Below are 18,368 nucleotides of genomic sequence, written 5' to 3' on the forward strand. Positions count from 1 at the left end.
GTCTTTGTCCCATGACACTGCAGCAAGGCAGAGCATATGCTGGTCTTTCTTCATGACCTCCTTTATCATGACACAGCAGTACAAGGGATCAGCAATAAAGGCAACAGGTTCGCTTTGACCTTGGCTCATTGTAATGAGAGGGACATGGAGCTGGAAAACAGCCGATTGATTTCTGGGTGGAATGAATGTGGAAATCCGCTGGCATGTTGCCAGGCAGGCAGGAAGCATCAGTCACAGTTGACACTCGAAGTGATGATCCGGGACATGGAGAAACATTCTCTTCAAAACAATTCAAGAACTTGGCTAAACATGCAATTTTATCCATAAATTCTGTGATTTCACCTCAACAATGCACTGGGCTCTGAAGGGTTAAATGCTCTGCTTTTGACATTCTTTTTGGCAACAAATGTGATCAATTATAAACAAAAAAACACAGTGGCATCAAAATACTGAACTAAAGATGGCTCTATCATTTCATTCGAAAACTGCATTATTACCCCAGCACGAGTGCTTATAATAAGGCAGATTTGGGCAGCTCTTTTGAGAGCCACGATATAGAGAAATTATGGAAATATGTTATTTTTGTCAGCAAAACCCTAAATAAGTGGTTTCTACCTTTTCGGTGGATCCAACGAGGAAGTTATCTAACATATAACATCCATAATGATGTGTCCCCCATCGTGCCCGTGCTGGAGGGAATGAGGTAGGGGACATATTGAGGGGACAGGCTGCCTTTAAAAAGTTGTCACTTCAAATCAGTTTCTAGCATTTTAACATACTGGCATTTTTATTTACATGTATTTTATGTACAGTAGACATTAATAACATCCTAATTAATGTATTTTAAAAGAAAAAAAAAACCATTTTTATGTTTTGTCATGAATGACTATATTATTAACAGGTGACATTAATTGCACTTTGTTTTTTCCGTGTGTGTTGTTTTGTGACTTTATATTCCCACATGTATTGGACGTATCCTGCAGTGTATTGTGTTAGAGCAGAGGGCACCTAGACCCTACAACAGACGTATCTTCAATCTGCCCCTTGTTGAATATAGACGTGCATATGCCAGATGTATGTGTTAGAGCAGAGCGCACCTAGACCCTACAACAGACGTATCTTTACATCTGCCCCTTGTTGAATATAGACGTGCATATGCCATATGTATGTGTTTTTAAAAACAAACCCTCTACATATCCATGGCTGGCAGAACGTGCTTATACTTGAAGAACTACAAGCACCAGTCTGTGCTGACACCCAAGGGCCACTTGAACCTGTAATTCCACACAGTATACGAATAGTAGATAAACACACATTGCTGAAAAAATACTTTATTAACAGAAAACACTCAATTCCTTCTGTGCTTTAGCTGCTATCTGGTCTGCCAGATAAATGGTCAATAGACCTAACTGACATAATAATGATTATCACCTTCGTTAATTGCAGTTTGCTCTCTGATATAAATATGCAGATATGAATAATAATATATTCTTGAATTGCATGATACGTCAGGTGTGAATGGCTGACAGTCAGAGGCCAGAAAGGTAAATGAGTGAAATAGAAGCTGGCCCTATCCTGTACCATCCTGTAGGCACATAGACCGTTAATTCCTGTTCAGTTCAACTAGGAATGTTATTTCCTAAAATGTAGTTTAACGTAATTAGGGTTTGATTTAAAAAATAGTCAACTTTGTACGTGTTCTCATTTTATCAAACAGCAGCACAGACTAAAGTGGTACAAATGTCAAGCTGTGGTGGTCCTAATTAGTACAAGACCTTTCTAACCAGAAAATATTACATAGTGACACCATCACCTACTCTGTCTACACATCTACGTCAGAGAACGAACATGTATAAGAGTGGTTAGGTTGTAATAACAGATAATTAACAATTAGCACCCAAACTTTCACCTGGAGTGGATTTTATCATATCACTCGCAGGGCTCTCAGACAAGTGGGTAATATGGTGATGTGACTAAATTCTCTTAGCCAAATAAATCTTTAAACTGAGCAATTAAATATGTAAACTGCGTACTATGTGCAGGCCAAGTGGAACAAGGTAGGAGCGACAGGCGGGTGCTTCGCTTACCAGGGGGCGTCAGTGCTGAAATTCTCTCTCCCGGAGCAGTCGATATATATGCCCACTTAATAACCAAGTGCCTGCTCTAAACAGAACATGAATCAGAATAGGTAGGTAGTGTGTGAGATTTAAAGGTACTAAAGGAATAGCAATAATCATCAGCTACGTGAACCTTGACTCACTGCGCCACGGAATAAATCACAGGCAATGAGGGGGCTACAAGCTTCAGTTCATGTGAGACAAAGATACTTATCAAAACTAGAAACTAAAATCAAACTATGCTACATAGGTAAACAAGTGTTCACATCTCTCAAAATAATAAACCTTATTGAGTTGAGCTACTCAAAAATTTGCTCTGGTGGTCATTGTGAGAGGTTGAGTTCCCATTGTTTTTGCAGCTACTACTGGTGATATTTGCCAGGAACAGAGTAATTTCAGAATTAGTATAAGCATTTTCAGTGTTACTGTTACCCATGAAGAACAACTGTCGAGGACTATTTTATTTTATCCTATTGTCCTCCACATCCATGGAAAAAGAAAAATTGTAGGATATTGAGGCTCTGCCCTGGTGTGACAACTTGCACATAATTTTATACTGGAAATACTTGTAGTAACGTCAGAACATGGCCATTGAGCTTTGGAAACGGGATTCTTCATATCCATAGGCGGACTACTGGAGACAGACCCTCTGGCAGTCAGTTAAAATATCTCTGCACTTCTTAATAAAAACGACTTCAAATTCATTGTCAGTGTGAATTATGAAAATCTATTAGAGCGTAACATAACTGTGCATGCTTAGTTTGATCTATTTTCAGCAGACTGTGCTACTCTGCTAATGAAATATGGCTTTTAACTTATTCAAGACAGACTCTGCGGCAAGACCTTGTCAATACACTCCATTTATCAGCAATGCACTTAAGGTTCATGTCAAGTAAGACATTGTCCTCTTCCATTACTGCACAGACTAACATTCATGTGTAACAGTACAGTGCTACAATGATTAAGCAAATGTTTTTCTCTGCAAACATTCCCTTGGTCGATCTTTACCAATTAAAAATGGACTTTAAATTCATAGCAACATGGAATTGTTTGTTAAAAAGATGGAGGTTTGAGCAGATTGATTCTAAGTGACTGAACAGCACAAAATTGGCAGAACAAGGTGACACCCAAGATGAAGATACCAGACTGCACCTGAAGCCTCCATCACTTGTTAATGATAGAAGTTCCTTATACAGACGGCAGCTGCTAAAATCTGCAGCATTTACCAAAACAAATAACATCTTATGTAATAAAGTAATGTTAAGATAATAATATGACAGCTCAGGCTAGATTTCAGAGCTATTAAGTATATACAGAGTAAAAGGATTTTTGGACGCGCAGTAAAATCTATTTCTCTGAATCCATTTGGGGGAGACCGCTTAGCATGGGGTATAGGAGCTGTACTGGGAGTAAGGCACTTTAAAAACTTATCTGCTCTGCTCCCTCCCCTTTATGACCCCTGTACAATGGTCCTTTAGGTGTTTTTTTTCCTAAAATAACAAAGCCCTAAGGAAAGGACAAGAGTAACAATCAAACAAGAACCTGGTAAATGTATTATAAATAATGATAATTAAGTGAGTTGCAATATCTTCAGCAACTGGAGTTTCCTCCAAGTGATAAGCCTAATGGATGGTAGCGTTGATCCACCTTCCAACAGTTTGTTTCGATGCCAGTCCTGTATTGTACAGGAAAAGGAGAATATCGGTTTTACGCAAGGATCCCCAGTGGTCCACAAAAGTCTGCAATGGCCTAACCACATCCAACAGAAGAAAGGAGTCTGCTCATCCTGTCGTCAAGTCCTGCCCAACACAGAGATAACAATATCCTGGTTGAGATGAAATTTGGACACCACCTTGGGCTAGAAAGAAGCCCTGGTGCTTTGTCAGAGTGAAAGAAAAGAAAAGGCGACCTCCAAGACAGTGCAGCCAATTCAGAAACTCTTCTCGGTGAGCAAAAGGGACACCAGATTCCAGAGGTTCGAAAGGTGACTTTTGTAGCGCCAAAAGGACCAAGTTCAGATCCCATGCAGCCACCATAGGAACAAAGTGTGGTTGCACGTGAAGAACCCTCTAAAGTAAGGTCTGGACCTCAGACAAAACAGACACTCTTTGGAAGATGGACAATGCGGATACCTGAACTTTGAGGGAAGCCAATCTCAGTCCCTGGTCCAGACCACCCTGTAAAAGAAGTGAGTCTAAAAGCAGAGGTGGGAGCACCTGACCTTTCACACCAACCTCTGTAAGTCTTCCAGACTTCGTGATCATTTTTAGAAGAGGCCGATTCCCTGGCCCTGATCTAGGTCTGGATGACCTTCTCAGATTGACCCTTTTACGAAGAATCATGGCATCAACCGAAAGGCTGTTTTAAAGCCTGGTGGAAAAACAGGCCCTGGCTTAGAAGATAGTCTCTGAGAGGAAGTCTCCATGGTGGTCCGCTTTCCAAACGGAGGTAAAAACAGCCGAGATCGCTGGGACATGATGTTGCCTCAGTGCACGATCTTGGCTTCCTCCATCATAGCTTGGGGACTTCTGGTTCACCATTGGTAATTTACATATGCAACAGCTGTGGCATTCTCAGACTGGATTCAGATGGGTCTGTTGCTCAAGAGCAACTGAGCCTGCTTCAGTGTATTGAAAACTGGTTGTAGCTCTAGGATGTTTATGGACAACTTTGCTTCCTCCCAGAAGCAAAGCCTCTGAAGTCAGAAGTTTAGGGTGACCACACCCCATTCCTGCAGGCTGGCATACATGGTCAAGATAGTCCAGTCCCACAGCAAGAAGGGATGCCACTGATTGAGATTCTTCACCTTCAGCCACCACAGGAGGGACCGACGGGTCACTGACAACAGTTTTAAAATTAGGGATTGGACCTCGACCACCTGGCGAGGATCTTGTTTTGGAATGTTTGGAAGTGGAAGCAAACTGCACCGTTCCGAAACAAGACACCATCCTCTCCATCAGTTTCATGCAATGGAGGGAAACTTGCCTGAGAGACATGGCCCTCGCCTGAACAGGCAGAATCTTTTCGTGTGGTAAAACACCCTCTGACACCTGGTGTCAAAGAGGAGACCCAGAAAAATCAAGAGATGAGCAGAGACAAAACTGGACTTTCTGATTTATGAACCATCCATCAATTCCAGCATTTCTGCTGTCAAGCGCAAGTGTGACAGAAGATGGACAGAGTTTGCCTTTATCAAACGGTCATCTAAGTACATTATTAGTCACCCCTTTTGTCAGTAAGAGCGCTGCCATGACCGCCATAACCTTTGTAAATACCCTTGCTGTAACCAGACCAAAGGGTAGTGATCTGATTTAGTAATGGGACATGTCCTACCCAAACCTGAGAAGGCTGTGATGGCCTTCCCATATCAGGATGTGGAGATATGCATCCTTCATATCCAAGAAAGGGAGAAATTGGTTTTGTTCCATGGCATTGACAACGGAAGAGAAAGACTCCACCCAGAATTTGGCCACCCTCAAGTGTAAGTTTAGGGACTACAGGTTCAGGTTGGGCAAGTCATGTAGACTGTTTGTCAGACACCTTGGATCCAGGACATCTGCCAGCCCAACCCTGCATACCCCTTTGAAGAGTCCCATGTAGGGCAAAAGAACGGCCATTCGTGGAAATTCCCTGTGTTCTACCAACGTAATGAAAGGAGTGGAATCTCCAGCCCCTGGTGTTTGGGGCATTAATGGTAAGAAAGGAGCTCTTCTCTTCTATGGCTTGCAAAATAAAAGTCCTGGTACTGAAGGCTTTGTCCCGAAATAATCAGTGGCAAGCTGGTGGTTCAGGCACTGCAGCTGCAAAGAACCGGAGTGTTCTTGACCAAACAACTTGAGACTAAAAATTGCAGCGCTCGGGATGAGACACCACAGACCACAATGAATCCGTGAATAAAATATATATTATAGTTATTATATATTATATTAAAGTAAATTATCTTTATTACATAAATAAAGCAAGAATTCATATAGACAATTTAGAACAATAATTATAACAGTACGTAACTGTGATCAGTGTACTAATCTAAAAACATTGGCTAGTTCCAAATACATATATAAATTCACATTAGACGATATATTTTCATCAACTTAATCTGATCCTGGGGATAAATATCCAAATTTCATAACGGTTTTCTCTATATTTGTATATCGCTCTCATACGGTTGCAGATAAATCCACAGCATCATATAGCTATTGATTGAACCATCACAATTCAATGTGCTCCTTGTCACATACCTCATTCAAAATAATAATCAAACTCCGGTAATTTCCAATGTTGTAATCGTGTATATATATAAAAAGTAAACAGAAGCGAGCTGTCAGCATGTATAAAAAGCCCATGTCAGCGTATATGCGAGAAACGTCAATTTCTTTATATCAGTCACAGATTAGCCATGAACAGAAGATTCCAACTTTAGCAAATGCATTTCAGATGCACAAGTACCGCGCCTTGTTAATCACCACCCTCCTGGCTTTTGGAATATTTCAGAAATTTCCACACACTTCGCGAAATCACCACTTCTAGTGCCTGTCAGCCTGCGTCCTCCTGCTGTGGGCTGTTTTTGCTCCAAACTCTTTCAGCTGGCAATATTAGATTGACATGCATGTCGCTGAATGAAAACCCCCAGGGGCCAATTGGATAAGGAATAAATAATTATTTTTTTTTATCTTGTCCAGCCTTGGGCCAAAAAGGAAAGACCCCTCAAAGGGTAAAGCTTCTAAAGTCTTCTTAAGACTCTACATCTGCCTCCCAGAGAGTACGTCAGGCCGTTACTGCTTAGGCAGAGGGTCTGGACATATGCAATAGTATCACACAAGTATTCGGACTCTTCCTATATATGTTCCACCAAACATATATTTTGGGATGCCTTGATCAGTGTGGCAGAACATTTTTCCACCACTTTGATCATCCACACGGCTGGTACAATGGGCCTGAGCGAGGAACCTGGTGCAACACAAATTGATTTTAAAATCCCCTCACATTTCCTGTCCGTGCTGTATTTTAAGGAAGCTGCAATCGGAATAGGAATGGTAGTGTATTTAGCCAGATGGGAGATTCCACCTATATTGGATGCCCTCATTGCACATTTTGCTATGTCTGCTTCAGAGAAGGGGTAGGTGAACCTGAAGAGTCTTGGAATCTGGAAACGTTTTTTTTTTTTCGTTTGAATAGGGAAACCTCCGAACCACTGGTTCTGCATCCTGAATATCCAGGGTCTGCTGGACTCCACAGGAGTAATTTTTCTCCAATGCAGTCAGGTTCTCACAATCTGTGTTCTCTTGGATCTCACCTTCTTCCTGAGAGGAGTGCTCTGGTTTGGAATCTCCTAACAAACGGACCTGCGACTGAGCCCGACACTTACGCAGCTTGTTGGATGACGGAGTCTACAACAGCTTCTCCAGGGAGGAAGACACCGTGACCACCCCTTGAACAGACCTTTTTACACATCCAGGGAGGTTTCTGCTGCTGCAGTAGGGGGTCTGGGGCTTATCGAGACACCTCTTCCTGAGAAGGGGTATCGACAGACAGCGTCATTAGGGGAAAAGTAGGAGTACATTTTAAGCTACCACCACAGAACGTGCTGTGTGTTTTTTAAGATGCGCAATGGACTGAGCTAGCGCCCTGGCACAGGTTGGCCCTGCCAGTTTGGGTGCAACAACTCTCAGATGTACGCAGACCTTGAACCTCAGACTCGCTACGCATTGGGTCTCACCAGCTATTGGGTAACTTCGACTAACATTTTAAAAAGAGGAATTACAGTACAGATCTTCACCTGGCAGTCATTGATCTGGCAGTAGTTCCTTTTTCTGACATAATAGCAGAAGCACAGTAAAAACAGGAAAGGAGAAACCGTAGAATACAATCTATAATACAGAGATTGATCTAACAGTTTATTACATATATAGAGAGAGAACCGAGACACAATAGTGGTAAAAGGGGTCAGCACTCAACATGTAAAACAGAGCACAATGACACAGGTGTGTAAGCAGCCAGTACTGAAGATATAAAATAATAAAGTACATTAACAAAACAGCATAAAAGCAGTCACATTGTCATACAATAAACACTCAGTGAAAATCTTTTCCCACATGCAGAGGAGCCACCAGACACCGCAGAGGCAAGTAAAAGAATGGTGGGCTTCTCTGTACAGAAACCCACCAAGGAGAATGTGCAACCTTCTGGAGAAGAAAGCACCAGCTCCCCTATTTCCAGCCCCAACAAGGAAGGCTTATTATCCTGGTAATAGTCCCTGGTGGGGGCTATTACTACTACAGCCTAAGTCCCCCTCCCCACCACCCTGGATGCCAATGATGTCTGCTTGTCCTGACTTGCTTGCAGTGTCCGGTATCCATGCGGTAAGCCAGGAGACCACAGCCAGGGGTGTTCTGCATGGAAGTCTGCAGGTTGCATATATACACATGTTTATGGGCATTACACATTTTAGCAGAAATTATCATTTAAGTCTGTGCAGAACACATTTGTAAATAGTTTATCTTCAATAAATAAGAAACCCAATCCAAACAGTAACATATACACAGCGCCAAATTATCCACTAGCCTGTTGTAGTCGGTCACCAAGAGCTCTGTACGTGGCTTCATTTGATAAACTCTGTGGGGTAAAGCAGGAACTGAAGTTACAGAGAAGGTGGAAGATGCGATTTCTCACAGCCACCTCTGTCCGTGCATCACACACCGAGGGCTCAGCACTCAAAATCATTTCTGGCATAGCCAAACCATCAGCATTTCTGATATAAACAGTACAGGAATACTATGCAGGCCTCACTCCTGCCCATAACCTACTTTATGTAACATGTAATCTACATTTACATCAGACTGTGTCATTAAGGTAGATAGATACAGAAATTTACAAAAGGCCTGTATGGAACTTTGGACTTTAATAAAATGATGCCCCAGTATATCTATAACCAAGAACCTTTAACTGGAAACAAGTTGTCGGACCAGGAAAGATGGTTCAGAAACTAATGAGATGACAAGTGGATATTAATAAACCTGTAAGAAAGGTAAAAGAATTAGGCCTTGGTTACACAGAGGACATGAATAGTCAAGGAGGAAGTAAGCAGAAGACATTATACTGGACTGTAGGAAGATACATGGAACAGATAGAACTTCCAGGAGGATATGGCCAATGCGGAGACAGAGGCGGTTAATGTCTACATTGTATCAAACTGCCACTCCCTTACAGCTGCAACTGAGAACAATGTTGTATTAAAAGGAGCAAATCTATTCTACATTACAGCACAGTAGGTATAGGATAACCGGCACACGCCGCAGAGCAGGTTACAGATTAAGTCTTTAGGTCACCTGACAACTACCAGAGACTCCAATTTGACATACTTACACACATTTGTTTAAGCACCCTATGGTAACTCCTCCATCCATACTGCACATCTACACTTAGAAGCCATCTAACTTCATATATGGGTGGGCAATGTGGACATATAGACCAGGGAGGTCAGTGCCCAAACTAGCCTGGCAGCTAGGTGAGCGATGTTCAGATTTTCCAAGCCAGGAGAAACTTCCTCCCCACCGTTGCCAGAGTGGGTCATCTATTCCTTGAGATTATCCACCACAGAATGACCCAGAACTATCCACAACAGTGCTTACAGAATGTCCTGCTAAAGGGTTTCCAGGTCATCTGTTTCCCTGGCTGGACATCAGCGCCCAAATCTTTAAGGAGGGCACAGCATTGCTGCCTTGCAGACTTGAGACCCTGGGTTTAAAATGGCTTTTTGTATAGAGGTTTGTGTTTTGTTTCATAGTTGTATAGATTGTAAGCTTGGGAGCAGGGTTTTCTTACCACTCTGTCTGTATGTATTACCCAGTATTGTCTTATTAATGTTTGTTCCCAATTGTAAAGCGCTACGGAATTTGCTGGTGCTATATACATAAATGCTGATGACGATGATGACAGATTAACTACCTCCTAACTAAAATCACCCAATGTCTGTGGTATGGAAATAGATTGTAAGATTGACAGATACAATTCAACCATCCTTGGATTGTTCTAATGGCTTTTCCTGATTTGAGGCGCAGTTTGGGGAAAGGCAGAAGTCTCCATTAGCTTCTATAAATGTATCACAAATACACTATTTAACAAATCACTCTACAAAAAGCAATTTAACACTATTAAATAGAAGACAATGAACATGTGCTCATCAGGGATCACCCAGGTGAAAGGGAGTCAAGCTCACTTGCAACCAAACTTTGCACAACATCAATGTGATGCTGCCTCTTTAATGCGTGTTCAGTGATCCGTACTCAGGGTAGCAGAATTCAGACCTCGCACAGACAGAAATTTTTTTGATAAATCACTCAGTGGACAACAATTGGTAGCTCTAAAATCTGAGAAATGTGTTGGTGTAGTAAATGTATAAAATAAATAGAAATGTAAACTAAAATCAGGGTTTATGAGACTTGAATATTACAGAATATACAACCCGAACAACCTCCCTCCACAGGATGTTCCATAGTGACACATTGACCAATACAGGAAATACACTCGTGGATCGACGGGCCACCATATATCGAGGGCCATCCAGAACAAACACAACTTTACACGTGCAACCCCAAAAATAATCACTTTACTTGCTTGAATGTTACTTAACTGTCAAAATATAAACAGATGGGCTGAGACAATACTTTGGCAGTCACTTTGGTTAATAAATATACATGTGAAGTACAGAAATGTGAGTGTTACTATACAGAACTTTCACTTCACAGGTAAATCTTGAAACAACTTGGGACAGGAGATCTTGTTTACAATCCAAGAGTGATGTGGGAAATCCAGTAATAAATTCATCTTTAAGCTCCGAGTGCTGGAACACCAGAAGTTCTGCTAACACTCAGCAGTTGTTGGGAGTGTATGGATGTACAGGGTCTTCGCGTTAAGGCTCGGTACAGATATGTCCAGGGTCAGCTCTGTGTGGAGCAGATTGGCATCATCAATAACAATCACATGTAAAGTAGCTTTAATTTAATGAAATCTACCCAAGTCACGTAAACCTGCCACCTGAGATCTTCTAAATTAATGTAATTTGGCTCTATAAACACGGTTGTAATTGTAATGCTTAATGTCCTTTGTTAGCAATTTGGTCACAACTGTAAATGTTGTATATAGGACAAAGATGACAATGTATTTATCCATGGCAAAATACTAAATAAAGAAATAAAACAAACTAGGTCAGAACAATGAAAAGACAGCAGCTTTAGAGGTTAAATTAAATGAATGCAGATCTAATGATGAAACAGATATGGAGTCGTACATTTAAAGCTGTTAAGAATGCAGATTTTTGCGGTTGTCCATTGGTGAGCCAATGTGTATACTACCAGCCAAGCCCAGGGCGGAGCTACAATGTGTATACTACCAGCCAAGCCCAGGGCGGAGCTACAATGTGTATACTACCAGCCAAGCCCAGGGCGGAGCTACAATGTGTATACTACCAGCCAAGCCCAGGGCGGAGCTACAATGTGTATACTACCAGCCAAGCCCAGGGCGGAGCTACAATGTGTATACTACCAGCCAAGCCCAGGGCGGAGCTACAATGTGTATACTACCAGCCAAGCCCAGGGCGGAGCTACAATGTGTATACTACCAGCCAAGCCCAGGGCGGAGCTACAATGTGTATACTACCAGCCAAGCCCAGGGCGGAGCTACAATGTGTATACTACCAGCCAAGCCCAGGGCGGAGCTACAATGTGTATACTACCAGCCAAGCCCAGGGCGGAGCTACAATGTGTACACTACCAGCCAAGCCCAGGGCGGAGCTACAATGTGTACACTACCAGCCAAGCCCAGGGCGGAGCTACAATGTGTATACTACCAGCCAAGCCCAGGGCGGAGCTACAATGTGTATACTACCAGCCAAGCCCAGGGCGGAGCTACAATGTGTATACTACCAGCCAAGCCCAGGGCGGAGCTACAATGTGTATACTACCAGCCAAGCCCAGAGCGGAGCTACAATGTGTATACTACCAGCCAAGCCCAGAGCGGAGCTACAATTTGTACACTATCAGCCTAGTTCAGGGCAGAGCTACAATGTGTATACTACCAGCCAAGCCCAGGGCGGAGCTACAATGTGTACACTACCAGCCAAGCCCAGGGCGGAGCTACAATGTGTACACTACCAGCCAAGCCCAGAGCGGAGCTACAATTTGTACACTACCAGCCAAGCCCAGGGCGGAGCTACAATGTGTATACTACCAGCCAAGCCCAGAGCGGAGCTACAATTTGTACACTATCAGCCTAGTTCAGGGCAGAGCTACAATGTGTATACTACCAGCCAAGCCCAGGGCGGAGCTACAATGTGTACACTACCAGCCAAGCCCAGGGCGGAGCTACAATGTGTATACTACCAGCCAAGCCCAGGGCGGAGCTACAATGTGTACACTACCAGCCAAGCCCAGGGCGGAGCTACAATGTGTACACTACCAGCCAAGCCCAGGGCGGAGCTACAATGTGTATACTACCAGCCAAGCCCAGGGTGGAGCTACAATGTGTATACTACCAGCCTAGTTCAGGGCGGAGCTACAATGTGTATACTACCAGCCTAGTTCAGGGCGGAGCTACAATGTGTATACTACCAGCCTAGTTCAGGGCGGAGCTACAATGTGTACACTACCAGCCTAGTTCAGGGCAGAGCTACAATGTGTACACTACCAGCCAAGCCCAGGGCGGAGCTACAATGTGTACACTACCAGCCAAGCCCAGGGCGGAGCTACAATGTGTACACTACCAGCCAAGCCCAGAGCGGAGCTACAATGTGTACACTACCAGCCTAGTTCAGGGCGGAGCTACAATGTGTACACTACCAGCCAAGCCCAGAGCGGAGCTACAATTTGTACACTATCAGCCTAGTTCAGGGCAGAGCTACAATGTGTACACTACCAGCCAAGCCCAGGGCGGAGCTACAATGTGTATACTACCAGCCAAGCCCAGAGCGGAGCTACAATGTGTACACTACCAGCCTAGTCCTAACACAATCTTTTCAAAAAATTCTTAAAAACTTGAAAAGCAAATGACTAAGCAGTAACTGAAATGAAATAGAAAAGCAATAAGCTTCTTTCAAGAGAACCAATAATTTTTTTTCATATTAAATGCACTGGCTCAAATGTTGCATCCTCTCAATGCACCAAGGCATTAATGATAGAACAGTCACTCGGGAGAGTTAGGCTAGGCACACACTGGCCCAATGATTGCACAAAAAAACCTCCAAATCAGCGACATCCGACTGATTGGTCAGATATCGTGTGAGTGAGTATAGGGACATGATGATCTAAAGTCGTCCCAAAGTGGCGATCATTGTTTCATTTGGTTGGTCGTGCTGCATAATATTTTTCGACCAATCACCTTACGATCATGTAGTGTGTATGCACTCATGCTCACGACCTCCACAGAGGTTACAGAGTCGGTCTCTTTTCAGCCGATGCTAGAAATGAATGTCCTGGTGAATAAATGTAGAGAGTTCTGTAGAAGGAATAATTCATTTGTTCGTTCTGAGACAATGTTTCATTTCAAAGTCACAGAAGCTAACGAAATTCATTAAGACATGTGGATAGCTATGACAAGGCGGGTTTAATCAGTGTGACAATAATGAATGACTATTGAGCTGTCTTTCTCTGAAGACTATAGGACCAGATGAAGGTAAATCGTGTCAGTGTGTACACATGAATCGTCAGACTGATCGGCCTTTCAGTCGTAGGTTCAATCCTTTGAGATAACACGTTGGTCGGAAAATTCTTCAGTGTGTACCTAGCCTTAGAGAATTTAACCCGTCACTGAACTATAGTGACTGCAGTACATCTCATGGCTATACAAGGCTGATATGCAGATGCTGCAGTATTTATGCCTCTTCCCAGTGGGAGCTGTCCTACATTACAGGCTAAGGATTCCTCCTTGCTTAGCTAATCACCGAGCCCACGGCTGTCCCCTTTACAGCAGTTGCATTTCAAAATCCACCTTTGTTCTCATAATTGGGAAGCTGCCAACAGTTTAAAATTTCAATTTCCCCCCTAGAAATAGAATGACCTATGTAAGCAAAAAAGCCCTTCTTGTGGAAACAACTTCTTGTCATTTACATTTAAAACTGTCAAAATTCTACAGTTTCCATTATTGACAGAACATTTATTTTAGACTATTGGAATAACAAAATTTGCCACCAAGACAGGTGTATAATTGCTGTGGATGTATAGCAGAGCGTAGAAAGGAGAATATGTTAGAAATCAGAACACCTTAAGGTAAAAAAGACTTGAAGAACTTTAAATAAAGTGTCGTTTTGTGTAGGTAGACATTTGGGAAATGATTAATAAAAAATTTATTATTCGACAATGCAGCCACTCTCAAGGGTATAGAACATTTGAAGGAAATCACAACCAATACAATGATGGCCTCTCACCTTCACTCATCGCTGCATCCAGATACAACCGCAAGCGCCGGCTCCTAAGCCCAAACACTTTGGCCACCTCATGATAAAGGCTTTGATAGTTCAGGTCATTTTGACCAACTGGATTTTCCAACAGAAGTGCTCCTGAGGACAGTAAAACAAGGCAATGTCTATCCCTGCACATTCCCAGACACACCTCCTGTACATAGTCCTCACCTACCTTGTACCTCTGTATTTAGCAGCCTCAGATTGATGTATTGACAGAGAAGCGGACTTCTCTTACTGGAAACAACCGGGGGGCCTCCAGATGTCACATACAGGGTCTTTCCACTTAAACTTAAAAGGTTGGCGTCACTGTGCAGTTCTATTGAAAGGTTAAGAACCACAGTTGTTTTCTCCCATTAAAGCAGAACAACATTACAGATAATCTAGAAAGTAGAGATTTATTGAAACAAATAGGGAGTATAGAACTATATGAAATGTTCATTTACCTGTAGTCCCATCGTAAACAGAGAGCTGGGCCGTCTTCAGCTGAAATATACTGCACACCGCAGTTTTTAATTCAAAAAGACTACTAATGGCGGCCCCCTTGGGGTTCTCTAGCAGTAGGAACCCACCTATAAAGACATGACAGTAATTTATTACCAGAAAAAATGACTTTAGCTACAATCAATAAAACGTATGTATAATATGCTCATTTGTATTAAACAGGAATCCTACGCCCATCAGCTGAAGGAAAGTTCCAGGGCTGTCCCCTGTTTTCGGTCAGAGGGTTACTCAACCACCCCTCATGCCCAGCTTAGAGCATTGGGGATGGTGGAGGCTTTTTACCCTTGTGTATAATATTCCTAACACTAAGTCAGAATAAATAGCAAAAAGAAGATTTCTGTACTTACCATAAAATCTATTTCTCTAAACACAGGGGACACTGCGGACCATGGGGACGCTGCAAAGCTGCCCCTATGGGTGGGAATGCTCAGACCGAGCGGAGCGTAAAACTTTACAGCCAAAACTTGCGTCTTTAGAAGCGAAGACATGAAACCAGTAGAATTTTGAGTGTTTCTGACAGGGGGGAGCAGACTAGACAAGTTTGTAGGACCTTTACTCCACTGCACCCTCTATACCCCATGGTCCGCAGTGTCCCCCAACAATGATGCACTATTTCTACCATGCATCACCCAGCATAAAGTCACACTCAGAGATGTGGACATGCTGGGAGCTGTAGTTCAGCTTGAAGTGTGACAGACAGAAAGACTTAAGAGCAAGTGGTTGTGGCCTTACTTTGTTCTGCACCATTAACCGCTATATGCAGCTTGACGTAAGCGCAGGAAGGACCATCCGCAGCTGGTGATGAGCCTCTGACCAGCGTAATTTCCAGATCCGACCCTTTCAGCTGAAAGGTTTAATATGTGTTATTTTATGTCCACACACAGCAAATATCACTTTATTTAGACACAGTACAGAAGACCAGTCTCACACCAAAGCCAGGGAACTGTATTTGCTTAATGCCCTGTGAGATTTTAGGAGGGAAGCTTCCGATATCAGACATCCTAAAACAAAGGGGCGGATTCAATTCAGGGCGAGTCACTTATGTGATATGCGGCTGCGCACACAACCAGTTATTATGGTAGATTATGGTAGAGGAGGTCACACAATCTGCACGTAGTGTCCTAGTAGTATATAGTAAAGGGTTTCCTGAACCTCTCTGCACTTACCTGCGTCTTCTCCTTTATAATAACGTTGGATGATGGAGGCACTGGGTACGGAATTAGAGGAGACTTGACAGTGGCCAGAATGAAATCTGTGTGAGCCTCAATGACGGACTGCAAGTAATCCCTTTGCGGCATTGCTTGATAGTAGATGCTGATTTCATCAGTGGGAACCAAGTTTCCCTGTGGGACGAGAGAAGGTTACATGCAATAACACTACAGTCATTGTAGATCACCTTTTATACCTCTCATTAAAGAAAGGGCATCAATACTGTCTCCCTCTATGGTGCACAACGCTCCTGGCACAAGACAAAGGCCAAACATAAACAGCCTAAGGGGGGAATTCAATGCCCCCCGACACAACGGAGCGTTAAGCTTATTACGGTTAATACGGTTATTTTAAAACCGATTTCTGCAAAAGCCGGCGCTGAAATTACCATAGTAACAATGGTAATAGTGCGCAGAACATGTTACTTTTAACAGTAACGCAGCCAACTGAATATGCCCCTAAGTGTGAAAACTATTTAATAGTGGTGATCCAGAAATTCATATTGATTTTTTGTAAACTGCTATTATTGCTTTTATACAATTAGAATTATTATTTAGAGCAAAATAGTTTGTTTTCTCTGATGTATACCAAATGCACAAAACACCTCAAGTGTCATCAGATACCGATCAAATTAAGATCTCTAAAATAGTCTTCTAACTTAAAGACTAAGCTACAATCAGGAGACAGAATCCAGACAATAGCTGTACTACATAGTACAGTGACACAGCAGAAAGCCGGCCTGTCCCCAGGAGGATAAACGCCAGTAACGTGCAGAATTTTATCACTGCTAGAAATGGACGTAACTTATATTCCGTTTAGAATTTGTGAAAAAGCCATTAGAAGACGCAGAGCAATTATCTGATAGTGTAACTACAATGGATGCAATTATTGGGGACTGAAATTAAATTTGTTATAAGAAAATCCTGTGTCCAGTTCTCATCAGGCCAGACTGAGAGAAGGAAATATGGAGCCAGCGGGAGACTTAATAGGTGGCATTTGCCTGGGAATTGAGAAAGTTCAAGCATTACAAAGCCTGTTAATGACACACACGGATGTATAATCAGCTCTGCACAACGACAACAAGGCTGTCACTAACCTTTTTCCTTAATTTCTGGATTCGGTTAATGACTTCTCTAGCGACACCTTCATCCACCATGGACTGGTCTGGAGTGACATCTAGCAGAACTAGGACCTGTGGAAGGGAAATGATCACAACTGAGAAACTTGCAACGTGCTTTAGCCTATCCTGACTTCACACTGTAATGCCTTAGAAACTTGACCTATTTCTGCCCCATACTTCACAAACAGCTAGAGCAATTCATAAATCTGAGAACACTAATGTGGTGTTTATGAAGGACAAAAAGCTCAAAAGTATGTCAGTTATGCTGCAACAGTACATAAATCTATCAATCTGCAGCTTGTACAGAGCACCTGTTACCTGGAAGACATCAAAAGCCAAATCACTTATACACAAGTGTTTTACTGCTCGAGATGTAAAATAGAGAAACATTACCCTAAGCAGTATTTTATTTTTTGTTTCAATGCCTGCTTTCTCTGAAAAGTATCTGAAGTACCTGAGCATCGGAGTGTGCCTCAAACTGAGAATCGCTGCCAGTGCTCTGATCGAATGTATAAAGTAGTCGCACATCCTCTTCGTGTAGCTCATGCCCCTCCACTAATATGGAGCCTGTGGGAAGACACACAGCAATGTATATAGAAGGAGGATGATATTTACCCCTGGATCCCTTTATCGGAAGCTTGGAGGAGGACACAACTTGGTGATTAGGCTCCACCTTTGAGGAAGCAGAACACTGGAGGAAAGGCAGCCCCCACCTGTCCCTATAAACGCCATCATTCTATTGGTTGGGAAGATTACTAATAGCCAAACAAGGAAATGGACAAAAGGAACCGGCAACAAAACAGTTCAGAGTTGGCTGATGCCCTTACAAGCATCAGATAAAGGGATTTGATTGTAAGTACCAAAAAAGATTCCAAATATTTTTGATTATTATTAACTATTTCCCTTCACATAAGGAGCTTTTATTTATTTTTACCTAAAATCAACAAGAAAAAAAATTGTATTGTGTTCA

General features: G+C 42.6%; 1 protein-coding gene across 1 annotated transcript in view; it reads right to left on the bottom strand.

Moving 5' to 3' along the window:
• Window positions 1-10,703: 10,703 nt before the first annotated feature.
• Window positions 10,704-18,368, bottom strand: part of IARS1 (isoleucyl-tRNA synthetase 1) — a 67,487-nt gene continuing 59,822 nt past the window's right edge. The window contains exons 27-34 of the mRNA XM_075183961.1: window positions 17,853-17,965; window positions 17,375-17,470; window positions 16,236-16,412; window positions 15,802-15,913; window positions 15,012-15,137; window positions 14,741-14,884; window positions 14,533-14,664; window positions 10,704-11,059 (exon numbers count right to left, since the gene is read on the bottom strand). Of these exons, the coding sequence (XP_075040062.1) occupies window positions 10,977-11,059; window positions 14,533-14,664; window positions 14,741-14,884; window positions 15,012-15,137; window positions 15,802-15,913; window positions 16,236-16,412; window positions 17,375-17,470; window positions 17,853-17,965 (983 nt within the window). The 3' untranslated portion in view covers window positions 10,704-10,976. The remainder of the gene's footprint in view (window positions 11,060-14,532; window positions 14,665-14,740; window positions 14,885-15,011; window positions 15,138-15,801; window positions 15,914-16,235; window positions 16,413-17,374; window positions 17,471-17,852; window positions 17,966-18,368) is intronic.

The sequence above is a fragment of the Mixophyes fleayi genome, chromosome 8 (genome assembly GCF_038048845.1).
Source record: "Mixophyes fleayi isolate aMixFle1 chromosome 8, aMixFle1.hap1, whole genome shotgun sequence".
NCBI lineage: Eukaryota > Metazoa > Chordata > Amphibia > Anura > Limnodynastidae > Mixophyes > Mixophyes fleayi.